Source organism: Coregonus lavaretus (assembly GCF_964263955.1).
Source record: "Coregonus lavaretus genome assembly, chromosome: 5".
Taxonomy (NCBI): Eukaryota; Metazoa; Chordata; class Actinopteri; order Salmoniformes; family Salmonidae; genus Coregonus; species Coregonus lavaretus.
In genome coordinates, this window is record NC_139992.1 from 24,253,711 (window position 1) to 24,267,829 (window position 14,119).

A 14,119-nucleotide genomic window follows, 5' to 3' on the forward strand; every position below is an offset into this window, starting at 1 on the left:
GGTGAAAGGTTTGGATAGGCCGTCTACATTTCTATTTGACCTGTTGCATGGAGGAGAGGAAGCCACTTTACACTATTGAGACACTATGGAGATGCACCCTGCATAGTATACACTCAAATCCTGTATTGGCTGAACAGATGTAGGAGGGAGGCTGTTACCAACATTCACAGTGGAAAATATAGTCTACACAGCACAGGCACTCCGGCAGCACTGTGCTAGTGATATTCTGTCATAGATTACCTTTCCTTTTTTACACCTTTGATTTAAAACAAAAATGAGCCGTTCCTCTGCCTCCCTTTTACCTTGGATGCCTTCTAAAAGGAGATGGGGACAGTCATCTCACAAATAGAAAATTCCAAACACTGATGAGCAAACCCATACTGCTCATCAGTGAACTAAACATTGACGTCATCTCAGGATTACCTTTGACACCTTGTGCTTCACATCTCTTTTGTTAAATATATTTTGATACTATTTTTTACTACACCATTTTTTTTATCATCTTTTTTCACATCTTCAATACACACAGAAGCAAAAACCCAAACAAACTTCTAAATATTTGTTTCCCTTTCTTTGAAGATGGACCAAATACACTTAGCATAAGGGGGGGTGGGGGGCACCAAGTAGAACTCATTCTTGAAATCAGGACGTTAATTCTAAACTAATTTTCTCATTAGGGGAAATAAACAAAAACATTACAATCTGAGAAAAGGCAAAAAATATATCAAAATAACACTTAAAAAAATATCACTTTGGATCCAATGATCTTGGCACCTCTGTGGATACGGAATGAGAAGGGAGACCAAAAACTAAACTAAACACTTGCCTATTTAAATATATCCTTCATGACTACAGAGCGAAATGCCAGTTATGGCCCAATTTATTTTTTCTGGTGCATCTCATTTTTTTTTTTTTTTCCACTTCTTTCTCAAAGCAGCAGTCTTCTTGTGTTATATGGGTCTCTCAGTTACATGGCAGCCATGTTGGAATATTCTGGTTACACGAGGCCACGTAGTAGTTGCTGAAGTTGTGGTCTCGGACGTAGGGCGCCGGCTGGTAGTAGCAGGTGACGCTGGAGGCGTCTGGAATGGCGTTCTGCTCAGCCAGCACCCTGAAGGCAGTCAGCGAGATGAGGTTGAGGGTCTGCCGTCTCTCGTGGCCCATGAGGCACACCGTGCTCTCGTTGACCACGCGCCGCAGGATCATGAGGTAGTCGTACTTGCTCTTCTCCTCACCCACAAAGTGGCTCTGCAGGTAAGCCTCCAGCTTGCGTTGCTGCTCGCCAATGTCGGGGAAGTCGATGAAGAAGCGGGAGCACATATAACGCTCCAGGCCCTTGAACTCCTCCTCAGAGGTGGGCCGGAAGTCTCTCACCAGCAGGTTGCAGTACTTGAGCAGGCCGCCGCCGCGGATCTCCTCCGGCCGCTTGGTGGCGATCAGTTTGTTCATGAGGTGGTCCAGAGACGCGTCAAAGTCCCCGTACACGCTCTCGCCCACCACGGTGGGGTGGAAGTGGCTAGACATAGGGTTCTCCGGCGAGAAGTCGTAAAAGGAGAGCAGTGAGTCCAGCACAATCTGGAACGAGTCCACGCTGAACTCAAACTGCCGGCGGATAGAGTCCACAAACTTGAGCTCCACGTTGCGTCCGTTGTTGTTGGAGAGGGAGATGAGGCTCCAGCGGTCCTGCTCTGTATACACCTTGACCAGCTTCTGAACATAGGCCTCCTTCAGGGTCATGGGGGTGATCTTCTCCTTGTTCACCCCCTCAGGGAGGAAGTCCAGCAGAGTGCCCAGCACCACGTCTTTGACCAACTGGAACCCCGACTCCCGGGGCAGGTCCACCCTGAAGATGATGTCCAGGTCCTTGTAGCTCCAGCCAATGTCCTGCACCAGCACATGGCTGGCTGTAGAGCCGTTCAGACGGACGTCTTTCACTTTAATTCCCCTTAGCTCCAGACGGGTGCGCACCATCTGCACAATGTCCTTCAGCCGCACCTCCAGAGTGGGGAAGTTCCCTCGACCGTGGACCGGCACCACTTCTGTCAGGACCTCATTGAGACGGCTCACCTGGTCCCAGCTCAGCACACTGTGGGACACACTCTCACTAGTGGTAGTGCTCATAGTGGACTCTGCCTTGTTAGCCATCTTCTACGTGTCTTTAAATTAACTAGGACAGAAAAGGAGAATAAAAAAATAAAATAAAAGCACAATTAGTTTATGAGTACCAAAAACTGTCGTTTCTGACCACACAGAACATGTATTTTTGTCTGGAAGGAGATGCCAAAACAGAATGCACTGTAATTCAAGCCTTTGTGATCACTTGGGCACTAGCTACTATGATGTATCGGTCTAACTGTTGTAATGGAAATAATTAAGTTAACTTCAAACCAAACAGATGGTGCGCCCTAATTACGGCCATTCATGACAAACATCAGTATTCAAAACGTAGAACGACCACGAGACATGAAAAATATTGTTTTAACAGCTATTCTACAAAACAATGGAAAGGGATGCCTCCTGAACTTCTAGAACAGAGTGAGACAATATGTTTTCAATCGAGAACTAAGCAGCAGAGGTAAATAAAAGGTGCTCGAGAGCAATCATTTGGACGTCACAAACATCGTGCTCTAAATAAATTAAGATTTCCAATCATCAAACAATACTTCAAAATGTTAAGATTGTAACTAGCTACCTAACTACTTACATTTCATTTAAAAGGGGGAATATGATTTTTAGTAATACATCTGCGAAGTATTTACATTTGGGAAAATAACGCAGGCATGAATAACGTCAAAAATTCAATTTAGTCCGCCTAGCTAACTTCGCAAAAATTTGACTGACTGGCTAATTCCACGCGCCCGTGAAACTGGTTGAATGTGGAAGTCGACAGAACAACCTCGTGCAAGTACAGTAACCATTTCTAAAAAAGCACTTCACCAATTTGTTAGATGGCCACAGCAAACGACGCAAAAGGGTTACACAAGATAGGAAACTACAGCGTAGGTAAAATTGATACCTAAACCAACTTCAAAAAATTATTTTAAAAAACAGGTAAGAAGTGACCTGCTGGCGAGCCTAGCTAAAGTTTACATCCCACAAACAGGCAAATCAAACCGTTTGGTAAATCTCATCAACTAGCTAGATGACCAAGGTTATAGTCAGAAGTGCACACAGAATGAGCTGATATGAAAATTATACATACGGTTATGAAGGTATCCTCTCAAGGCATTCAAATTGCACAATTAGAAGATATTAGCTGAGGAAACGTGCGGACACTTCCATAAATCCACTCGTGAGACTCACTATAAAATGTCAGTGCCTGTAAGTACGCATCTAGTACTAAAAGAAACGCCTTCTTCTTATATGCCGAAGAGCAACTGGCTGAACAACCCTCCACCTCGCACCCAGACCAGCACTTTAAAACACGTTCCCTACTCACACAAACGTAGCTAGATTCAGATGAGTCAATACAAATGTGAATACAAAATATGTACCTATAATCGAACTTCTTACTTCTACAACATTGGCAGCCTTGGAATTTTAAAACAACTAGCTAGTCTTTCTATTTGATTATATTAATGCGCTGAGCAAAGCCCTTGATTGGCTAGAAAGGTTTTTGTGTTGCCAGGTTCCCAGAAGCGTCTGATGCCTTCATTAGAACGCGGTCGCTGCATGATTTGGTTTCAGGTTGACAAACAAACTTTACACATTTACCAAATTTAACAGAGATTTGATACTTATGCTGCAATCTAATTTCCTAAACACAACCCAGTTCTTCCGTTTTTAACTGTTATGTTATTTACGGAAATGATTACCAGGGCATGGATTTGCAATTGTTGAAAACTCTCAAACCTTGTTGCTTTGGTAATCTATTTGAAAAGTGGTCTGTTTTTTAATTATTTTTATTAAAGGAACAAATCTCCATAGAAAGGGGGAAAAAGACCTGGAAATAAATGACACATTTGCCACCCAGGCATTCATAACATGCAGACAATTCCTTTATGCATTCATAGATGAACACATGCTACAGTAGATATTATTCAGCTACAATCAAGTCGTGCCTGAAACTTCAAGTTAATTTTAGAGTCATTTTGAGAACATAAAAAAAAGCATGCAATGGATTTGTATGTGTATACTTAGCCTACTTTATGCATGTGTATACTTTATGTCTATACTTACTTTAGATTATTGTTACACATGATGAGTTGTGTAGGTTCATGACGCCCTATGCAAAATGAATATGTCCTATGCAGTGCTTGACTTGGACTGAAATAGGTTCCGCCCATACTCATTTTGGGTGCCGACGCAGGAGCTCCACAATACTTTGGAGCTAAATTGCAATATTCTATAAGAGGTACAGGAGCTCAAGCAGTAGAACATTTGAAATGATAGTACTCAGCTCCGCTGAGCTCCTCAAATCAAATAAAAAACAATGCAAATAGTCCGGGTAGCCATTTGATTAGCTGTTCAGGAGTCTTATGGCTTGGGGGTAGAAGCTGTTAAGAAGCCTTCTGGACCTAGACTTGGTGCTCCGGTACCGCTTGCCGTGCGGTAGCAGAGAAAACAGTCTATGACTAGGGTGGCTGGAGTCTATGACAATCGGTAGGGCCTCTCTCTGACACCGCCTGGTGTAGAGGTCCTGGATGGCAGGAAGCTTGGCCCCAGTGATGTACTGGGCTGTACACACTACCCTCTGTAGTGCCCGTCGATGAGAATGGGGGCATGCTTTGTCCTCTTCTTTTTTTATATCCTCATCATCAATCTACACACAATACCCCATAATGACAAAGCGAAAACAGGTTTTCAGAAATGTTTGCAAATGTATTCAAAATAAACAGAAATACCTTATTTACATAAGTATTCAGACCCTTTTCTATGAGACTCAAAATTGAGCTCAGGTGCATCCTGTTTCCATTGATCATCCTTAAGATGTTTCTACAAGTTGAATGGAGTCCACCTGTGGTAAATTCAATTGATTGGACATGATTTGGAAAGGCACACACCTGTCTATATAAGGTCCCACTGCTGACAGTGTATGTCAGAGCAAAAAAAACCAAGCCATGAGGTCGAAGGAATTGTCCGTAGAGTTCCGAGACAGGATTGTGTTGAGGCACAGATCTGGGGAAGCGTACCAAAAATTGTCTGCAGCATTGAAAGTGCCCAAGAAGTTTGGAACCACCAAAGCTCTTCCTAGAGCTGGCCGCCCAGCCAAACTGAGCAATCAGGGGAGAAGGGCCTTGGTCAGGGAGGTGACCAAGAACCCGATGGTCACTCTGACAGAGCACCAAAGTTCCTCTGTGCAGATGGGAAAACCAATCATGCCTTTATGGTAGAGTGGCCAGATGGAAGCAAATCCTCAGTAAAAGGCACATGACAGCCCGCTTGGAGTTTGCCAAAAGGCACCTAAAGGTCTCTCAGACCATGAGAAGCAAGATTCTCTGGTCTGATTAAACCAAGATTGAACTCTTTGGCCTGAATGCCAAGTTTCACGTCTGGAGGAAACCTGGCACCATCCCTACGGTGAAGCATGGTGGTTGCAGCATCATGCTGTGGGGATGTTTTTCAGCGGCAGGGACTGGGAGACTAGTCATGATTGTGGGAAAGATTAACGGAGCCAAGTACAGAGAGAACCTTGATGAAAACCTGCTCCAGAGCGTTTAGGACCTCAAACTGGGGGCGAAGGTTCACCTTCCAACAGGACAACGACCCTAAGCACACAGCCAAGACAACGCAGGAGTGGGTTCGGGACAAGTCTCCGAATGTCATTGAGTGGCCCAGCCAGAGCCCGGACTTGAACCCGATCGAACATCTCTGGAGAGACCTGAAAATTGTTGTGCAGTGACGCTCCCCATCCAACATGACAGAGCTTGAGAGGATCTGCAGAAAAATATGGGAGAAACTCCCCAAATACAGGTTTGCCAAGCTTGTAGCGTCATACCCAAGAAGACTCTAGGCTGTAATCACTGCCAAAGGTGCTTCAACAAAGTACTGAGTAAAGGGTCTGAATACTTATGTAAATGTGATATTTCAGTTTTAAATTTTTGATACATTTGTAAAAATTTGTAAAAAACAGTTTTTGCTTTGTCATTATGGGGTATTGTGTGTAGCTTGATGAGGAGAAAAAGAAACGATTGAATCAATTTTAGAATAAGTCTGTAACGCAACAAAATGTTGAAAAAGTCAAGGGGTCTGAATACTTTCCGAATGCACTGTTTGGGCTTTCAAAGATTGCTTGATCTTCTGTATAATCTACCCCCCAATGCTGTAAGCCTAGCCACCAAACACACGCAGATATCTTTCACAACTCAAACAGAATGTTTCATAACTGAGACAAACTACAAAAATCTGTACAATCTGTATTTTGAACACAGCATATATATAAAAAATAACAGCTGCATCCTTTCATTTTTCATGGAAGAGGGCAGGTTCAACTTTTAGCCACAAAGAACAGCCTGTTGTGTTTTGCAGGAAACGTGACCTCAAGCTGCAGCTGGTTAGCCATTGGCCCTTCTAGGTCAATAGAAAGACCTCTGAGAAAAGCTCTATGTTGGAGCCTGCTTCAGGGGAGCTTCCAACTTAACATACTCCTCTCATGATGCACTTTCCATAGAACTTTTCATTTTGATATATCATGATGTGTGACAGGGGAGGGGAAATTCAAAGAAAGGAAACAAATAATCTGATCTTGGTTTGCAGTTGTGTGTGTGTGTGTGTGTGTGTGTGTGTGTGTGTGTGTGGTTGATGAAAGTGGGCTGCTGCAGGGGTTACCCTCGAGGGTGGGAAACATAGTAGAACATTAGTCAATGGAGCAGAACAGTCCCCCTCATCTGGTGAATCAGCAGACTCACAGCCAACAGTCAGAAGGAGAACTGATGGGCCATGAGATGTGAAACCAGGGGAATTCCTGTTTCTCTCTCTCTTTCTCTCTTTCTCTTTCTCTCTCTCTCTCTCTCTCTCTCTCTCTCTCTCTCTCTCTCTCTCTCTCTCTCTCTCTCTCTCTCTCTCTCTCTCTCTCTCTCTCTCTCTCTCTCTCTCTCTCTCTCTCTCTCTTCCTCTCTCTCACAAGGAGTTTCAGGGGAGACAGAGGGAATGGGAATCTCTATATAAAAATATAGCGATAGAGAGAAAGAGAGCGATAGAGGAAGAGAGAGAGAAGAGAGAATAGACAAACATTGAGTACATTTTGCCAAAGCGTTAATGTTACAACTGAGAGAAACTTCCAAAGAAAGCGAATGAGGCGATTATGTGCTGAAGATGACAGCCAAGGGCTCACAGCCACACTGCATATTATACTCAGATCTGACTGACTGTAGGAGTGACTCACGACAGAACAGAACAGAAGAGAGCTATTACACACAGTCAAACACAGTCAAACGTGGCACATGAGCTGAACAAAAACATTTAAGGAAAAGACTCAACTGAGGGAAAGACTAAGGAAAAGACTCAACTGAGAAAATACAAAAATAGATTTACACTATCGTTACATGTCTATGATATGACTACAGTACATTTCAATAATGCATGGGTTGCACACCCACTGACGCATTTTTCTCTTTGTTACTGGAAAAAGTGGTTACACAAAGTGACTAATAAGATATCCTACTGTCTATTCCTCCGTTTTTCTTTCTTATCTTCTTACCTTTTGATTTGAATTGTTACCCAATGTAAAAATTCATTCTACTATACAGTAGGCCTACATCCACACACTCTCTCTGCATTTGTCTGTGCAGGTGCTGGCAGTGCTAAGTGGTTTCTTAAAGTGTAGTGTCTCTGAAGCAGAATTTTCACATTGTGTAGCAGCACACACACACACACACACAAACACACAAACATACACACACACACAAACACACAAACACACACACACACACACATACACCTACACACAGAAGCAGCGCAGGAGTGTGTGTAGCAGGATGAATGTGTGTGTATGGCATGAGGAGTGTATGTAGCAGGAGTGTGTGACAAGAGGATTGTGTGTATAGCAAGAGGTGTGTGTGGGGCAAGAGAAGTGTGTGTGTGTGGCAGGTGGAGTAAGTGTGTATGTGTGTGTTTTGCCGAGGGGTGCTGTTCATCCTGTGGAGCTCACGGTGTGGAGAGGTAGAAACAGTGTTGAGAGGTAGAAACAGTGTTGAGGTAAAAACAGTGTCGAAAGGTAGAAACAGTGTTGAGAGGTAGAAACAGTGTTGAGAGGTAGAAACAGTGTTGAGGTAAAAACAGTGTCGAAAGGTAGAAACAGTGTTGAGAGGTAGAAACAGTGTTGAGAGGTAGAAACAGTGTTGAGGTAGAAACACTGTTGAGAGGTAGAAACAGTGTTGAGAGGTAGAAACAGTGCTGAGAGGTAGAAACAATGTTGAGAGGTAGAAACAGTGTTGAGGTAGAAACAGTTGTGAGAGGTAGAAACAGTGTTGAGAGGTAGAAGCAGTGTTGAGAGGTAGAAACCGTGTTGAGAGGTGAAACAAAGTGTTGAGAGGTAGAAACAGTGCTGAGAGGTAGAAACAGTGTTGAGAGGTAGAAACAGTGTTGAGAGGTAGAAACAGTGTTGAGGTAGAAACAGTTGTGAGAGGTAGAAACAGTGTTGAGAGGTAGAAGCAGTGTTGAGAGGTAGAAACAGTGTTGAGAGGTGAAACAAAGTGTTGAGAGGTAGAAACAGTGTTGAGAGGTAGAAACAGTGTTGAGAGGTAGAAGCAGTGTTGAGAGGTAGAAACAGTGCTGAGAGGTAGAAACAGTGTTGAGAGGTAAAAACAGTGTTGAGAGGTAGAAACAGTGTTGAGAGGTAGAAACAGTGTTGAGAGGTAGAAGCAGTGTTGAGAGGTAGAAACAGTGTTGAGAGGTAGAAACAGTGCTGAGAGGTAGAAACAGTGTTGAGAGGTAAAAACAGTGTTGAGAGGTAGAAACAGTGTTGAGAGGTAGAAACAGTGTTGAGAGGTAGAAGCAGTGTTGAGAGGTAAAAACAGTGTTGAGAGCTAGAAACAGTGTTGAGAGGTAGAAACAGTGCTGAGAGGTAGAAACAATGTTGAGAGGTAGAAACAGTGTTGAGGTAGAAACAGTTGTGAGAGGTAGAAACAGTGTTGAGAGGTAGAAGCAGTGTTGAGAGGTAGAAACAGTGTTGAGAGGTGAAACAAAGTGTTGAGAGGTAGAAACAGTGCTGAGAGGTAGAAACAGTGTTGAGAGGTAGAAACAGTGTTGAGAGGTAGAAACAGTGTTGAGGTAGAAACAGTTGTGAGAGGTAGAAACAGTGTTGAGAGGTAGAAGCAGTGTTGAGAGGTAGAAACAGTGTTGAGAGGTGAAACAAAGTGTTGAGAGGTAGAAACAGTGTTGAGAGGTAGAAACAGTGTTGAGAGGTAGAAGCAGTGTTGAGAGGTAGAAACAGTGCTGAGAGGTAGAAACAGTGTTGAGAGGTAAAAACAGTGTTGAGAGGTAGAAACAGTGTTGAGAGGTAGAAACAGTGTTGAGAGGTAGAAGCAGTGTTGAGAGGTAGAAACAGTGTTGAGAGGTAGAAACAGTGCTGAGAGGTAGAAACAGTGTTGAGAGGTAAAAACAGTGTTGAGAGGTAGAAACAGTGTTGAGAGGTAGAAACAGTGTTGAGAGGTAGAAGCAGTGTTGAGAGGTAAAAACAGTGTTGAGAGCTAGAAACAGTGTTGAGAGGTAGAAACAGTGCTGAGAGGTAGAAACAGTGTTGAGAGGTAAAAACAGTGTTGAGAGGTAGAAACAGTGTTGAGAGGTAGAAACAGTGTTGAGAGGTAGAAACAGTGTTGAGAGGTGAAACAAAGTGTTGAGAGGTAGAAACCATGTTGAGAGGTAGAAACAGTGTTGAGAGGTAGAAGCAGTGTTGAGAGGTAAAAACAGTGTTGAGAGCTAGAAACAGTGTTGAGAGGTAGAAGCAGTGCCACCTGCTGCTGTTGGGCCCTGTGCCAAGGGGATGTGACTCACTGTCCATGCCACGGATGGGTAGGCAGGGGCCATTAACACATTAAACACACGCACGCACGCACGCACGCACACACATGGACAGACACGCACAGCAGCAATTAAACCCACACAAACGCTCTTCTGCACAGTACACACACTCTTTATTATGGTGGGAATCAAACCAGTAGGTATACACAGACACAGACACAGACACACACAGAGACATAACAGACACACACATACACAGTCTTGTACAACTAACCTTGTGGGGACACACAATTCAGTCCCATTCAAAATATTATTTTCCCTAACCCCTAACCCTAAACCTAGCCCTAACCTTAACCCGAAAACCTTAACCCTAAACCTAGCCCTAGCTCCTAACCCTAAACCTAATTCTAACCTTAACACTAAACCTCCTAGAAATAGCATTTGACCTTGTGGGGACTAACAAAATGTTTCCAGTTGGTAAACTTTTTGTTTGTTTACTATTCTTGTGGGGACTTCTAGTCCCCACAAGTATAGTTAAACACGTCGACACACACATGCACACGCACGCGCACGCACACACACACACAGCTGCCATTAACACATTAAACACTCCAGTACGTTCGCCGACGTCCGTGCAAATCTTGCCTCTCTCTGCAGCGTGACTCATGCAGTGTCACATTGATAACCTAGCACTTCCTCTGACATCATCAGCAGCCCCCAGGTCTTATTGATTCTCAGTCGCAGTAAAAAAACAAACATCTTCAGGTAGCCCTCTGGAGAGGATCCTCCCACAGACACACAGGCGTGACGCAGGGAGCCTCTTCCTGAGGACTCCAATCTGCATAATGGAGAAAGCCCTGGACTGCGTTTCAGATCTAAAGCCAGGGTGTTAGGGGCTAGGGATTCAGAACGGGTCTGAGTTGAAGAGGGCAGGACGTTTCGCTTTCATCTTCTCTAAATACAGTGCATTGAGACAAAGTGCTTTCAAATAAAGCTCAACCTGAGAGGAAGTGCTGTATTTAAAATTAGTTGATCTGGATTCTAGAATTAACTAATTCTATGTGTTAATAATTATACTCTCGTGTTTTTATAATGGTACATACAGTATAGGACATTCTGTAGTGGGATCCCTCTGTGACATTTCACCTTGACTAGGTCAGAGACAACATGTTCATCAGGCTCCGCTGCAGTGCCTTCTGACTGCTATAGACCCTTTCCTTGCTCAGCAATTACTGTTTAATAGAGCATAGCTGAAAATAAATGTGTCTGTCACTCTCCATGAAGACGGAGCCAAGTTAAGAAAGTGCAGAGGCTGAGGTTACAGAGCCATGAGGTAATCCAGGGGTAAACATACTTACAGTGCTGTGCAATTGCAGGGCTGAGCTGAGTGTAGGCTACAAGGCTTCCCCCTGAACTGAACTTAATGGGGTGTTGAATGAAAGTGAAGAGTCTTAGTTGAAAGAGGTGCATTGGTCTGTTTTGGAGGGGCTGACTTCAAAGTGTTGCGTCCGATTGGGGGAGAGCGTTGTCTCTTACTGGAATGATCCTCTTGTTGTCACTGGTGTCAAAAGTCACCTTGTCTAACGCGAGCCTCAATGTTAATTTGTCTGCGATGACAGTGGTTTCCAATCCCCCTTGCATTGGGAGGGACTCATGTAAATATTTATAAGTTATTTTTCTGACCCATGAGGTAAACAAAATCAGACTCTGACCTAGTCAAAACCTGTTTTAACTTAAATTAAGCCACAACCCAAAAGGGATCAGTCCCCATTCCCGACCCTTCATTTGGGAGAGCAAAGGTTGACACTTTCTAAATGATAATCACAAAGGAAGCATGGTCCCATAAACTTTCGCCTTATGGGGACTCCGTTTGAGTGTTACCAACTTTATGGGGACGTGGTCTGTGTATTACCAGACCTTGTGCATTATCTCATATTCAACCTCACGTTTTCCAGTAACCTCACCAAGCTGTTTAAGAGAGAGAGGGTCAGTTTTTCCACATGAGAGGAAGATTCTCTATCCTCTCTCTTGATCTTTATCCATTCCCGTTCTTTCTCCCTGCCCATATACCCTTTGCCTCCATCTCCCATCCATATTATCCCTGTCCCTTTCTACCCCATTTCCTCACTCTATCCCTCTCTCCCTGCTGCTCTCCTTCCCTCATAAATCTTGGATCCCCTCTCTCCTAACATACACAGACGTTTTTGTAGGAGACTGAGGCCAGATAAAACACAAGGATGACTAATAACATAAACACAGCAGGAACTACAAGCCCAATCCATCAGTGTTTCCCAAATATCTCTCAGACACTAATACAACATGTTTTAGACAGCCCACATGTTATGGATGGAAGACATTACTAAGCATGAATAATATTAATTGTAAACATGTCTATACAGTGTCAGCGCAGCAGGAGAGCAAATCGTTACTGAACTTTTGATACTCTACGTGACCCATGCAGATCATGATTTGATATTGACAAATCAGCTTGGTAGTTGTCCATCATATAGCACAGGGATGAGCAACTCCAGTCCTCGGGGGCCAGACTGGTGTCACACTTTTTCCCCATCCCTAGCAAGCACAGGTGATTATTGGAGTCAGGTGTGTTAGCTGGGTCTGGGGCAAAAGTGTGACACCAATCAGGTCCCCAAGGCCTGGAGTTGCCCATCCCTGATACAGCACAATAGTATGTTTTCATTCAGTGGTATTGCAACAGAGTAGCACTATACTCCATCCTCTGACCAAGCTGGGGGCATTGCATTGAGTGAAACAGGTGATAGTCAGTGTGATCGTAAAAAAATAAATGAACAATACTATGACTCTCCCATCCCATGGAATGTCCACCGTCCTGTCACGAACGCTGAGTACAGGATTGGACCAAGGTGCAGCGTGGTATGCGTACATGTTCGTTTATTGAATAAACACCGAACAAAACAACAACAGCAACGTAACGTGACGTTCTAAAGGCTAACATCAAACAAGCCAAATACACAGAAACAAGATCCCACAACATAGGTAGGCAACATGGCTGCCTAAGTATGATCCCCAATCAGAGACAACGATCGACAGCTGCCTCTGATTGGGAACAACACCCGGCCAACATAGATCTAAAATATCTAGATCTTACACATAGAAATTCACACCCTGACCAAACCAACTAAAGAAAACTGGGCTCTCAAGGCCAGGGCGTGACACGTCCTCATATGACATGTCTGCTAAAATGTTTTATCTGGTTCTTCAATGATAGACGGAACAGACAAGGTTAACTTTGATTCTAAAAAGTAAAGACCAACAAAATCCAACTTATTACATGGAATGTGCACGGGCTCCATGATGGCAAACGAAAGCATAAGGTTCTTGAACATTTAAAGAGATTGTCAGCAGATGTGGTTTTCATGCAAGAGTTACATTTCAAAAAAGGCTAAATGTAATATTTAAAGAGAAACTGGGTTGAAGAGGCCTATGCTGCTACCTACCATAGTAACAGCAGATGGGTAGACATCCTGATAAATAAGAATACACCCTTTTCCCTCATAGCCCAGCACACGGACCAAAAAGGCAGTTTTCTAATGTTAAATTGTACTTTAAATAATGAAAAATACACATTGATTTCATTGTATATCCCCCCAGGGGCAATTCTGGTGTTTTTAGATATAATACTAGCTACATTAGATAAAATCCAGACAGGAACTATTATTTTAGCAGGCAACCTAAATCAGACATTCAAAAAGTTAGACAGACATAGTAATAAAAAAGGCAAATTCAAGGAACCTCCAAAGAGGCTGAAAAATGAAATATCTACAAATAATTTACAGGAAACCTCAAAAAGACTACCCATTTTTTTTCTCAAAGTAAGAAAAGCTATTCAATAATTGACTACATTTTCATTTCCAAAAATGCACTCAACAATTTACTGGGTAAAAAAAATCCATGACATAGTGAAATCAGATCATTCTCCTGTATCATAGTTAATTACACCAACAGAAATGCACTTAGTTACAGAATATCCTAAATGTATTATAGACAGTGGATTAGGAAAGTATTCAGACCCCTTCCCTTTTTCCACATTTTGTTACGGTACAGCCTTTTTCTAAAATGGAGTCAAAAAAATATATCCTAAACAATCTGAATACCCCATCAAGACAAAGCGAAAATAGTTTTTTAGAAATTTTAGCAAAAGTATATCAAATTAAAAACAGAAATACCTTATTTATATAAG

The 14,119-nt window shown here is 43.0% G+C and overlaps 1 protein-coding gene across 2 annotated transcripts; it reads right to left on the reverse strand.

The window, feature by feature from the left end:
• Positions 1 to 888: 888 nt before the first annotated feature.
• LOC311129365 (terminal nucleotidyltransferase 5C-like) lies at positions 889 to 3,513 on the reverse strand. Of its 2 annotated transcripts, none has more exons than XM_084161630.1 (2): positions 3,495 to 3,513; positions 889 to 2,167 (listed from the first exon to the last, which is right to left on the reverse strand). In XM_084161630.1, the coding sequence occupies exon 2, from the start codon at positions 2,143 to 2,145 to the stop codon at positions 964 to 966; it is 1,182 nt and encodes a 393-aa protein (XP_084017756.1). In that variant the 5' UTR covers positions 2,146 to 2,167; positions 3,495 to 3,513; the 3' UTR covers positions 889 to 963. The 2 variants fall into 2 exon arrangements, with proteins under 2 accessions (XP_084017756.1, XP_084017755.1); XM_084161629.1 differs by lacking the exon at positions 3,495 to 3,513 and adding an exon at positions 3,203 to 3,272.
• Positions 3,514 to 14,119: the final 10,606 nt, after the last annotated feature.

Coding starts and splice junctions, on each gene's coding strand:
- LOC311129365 (XM_084161630.1), bottom strand. CDS start 2,145: ATGGCTAACAAGGCAGAGTCCACTATGAGCACTACCACTAGTGAGAGT.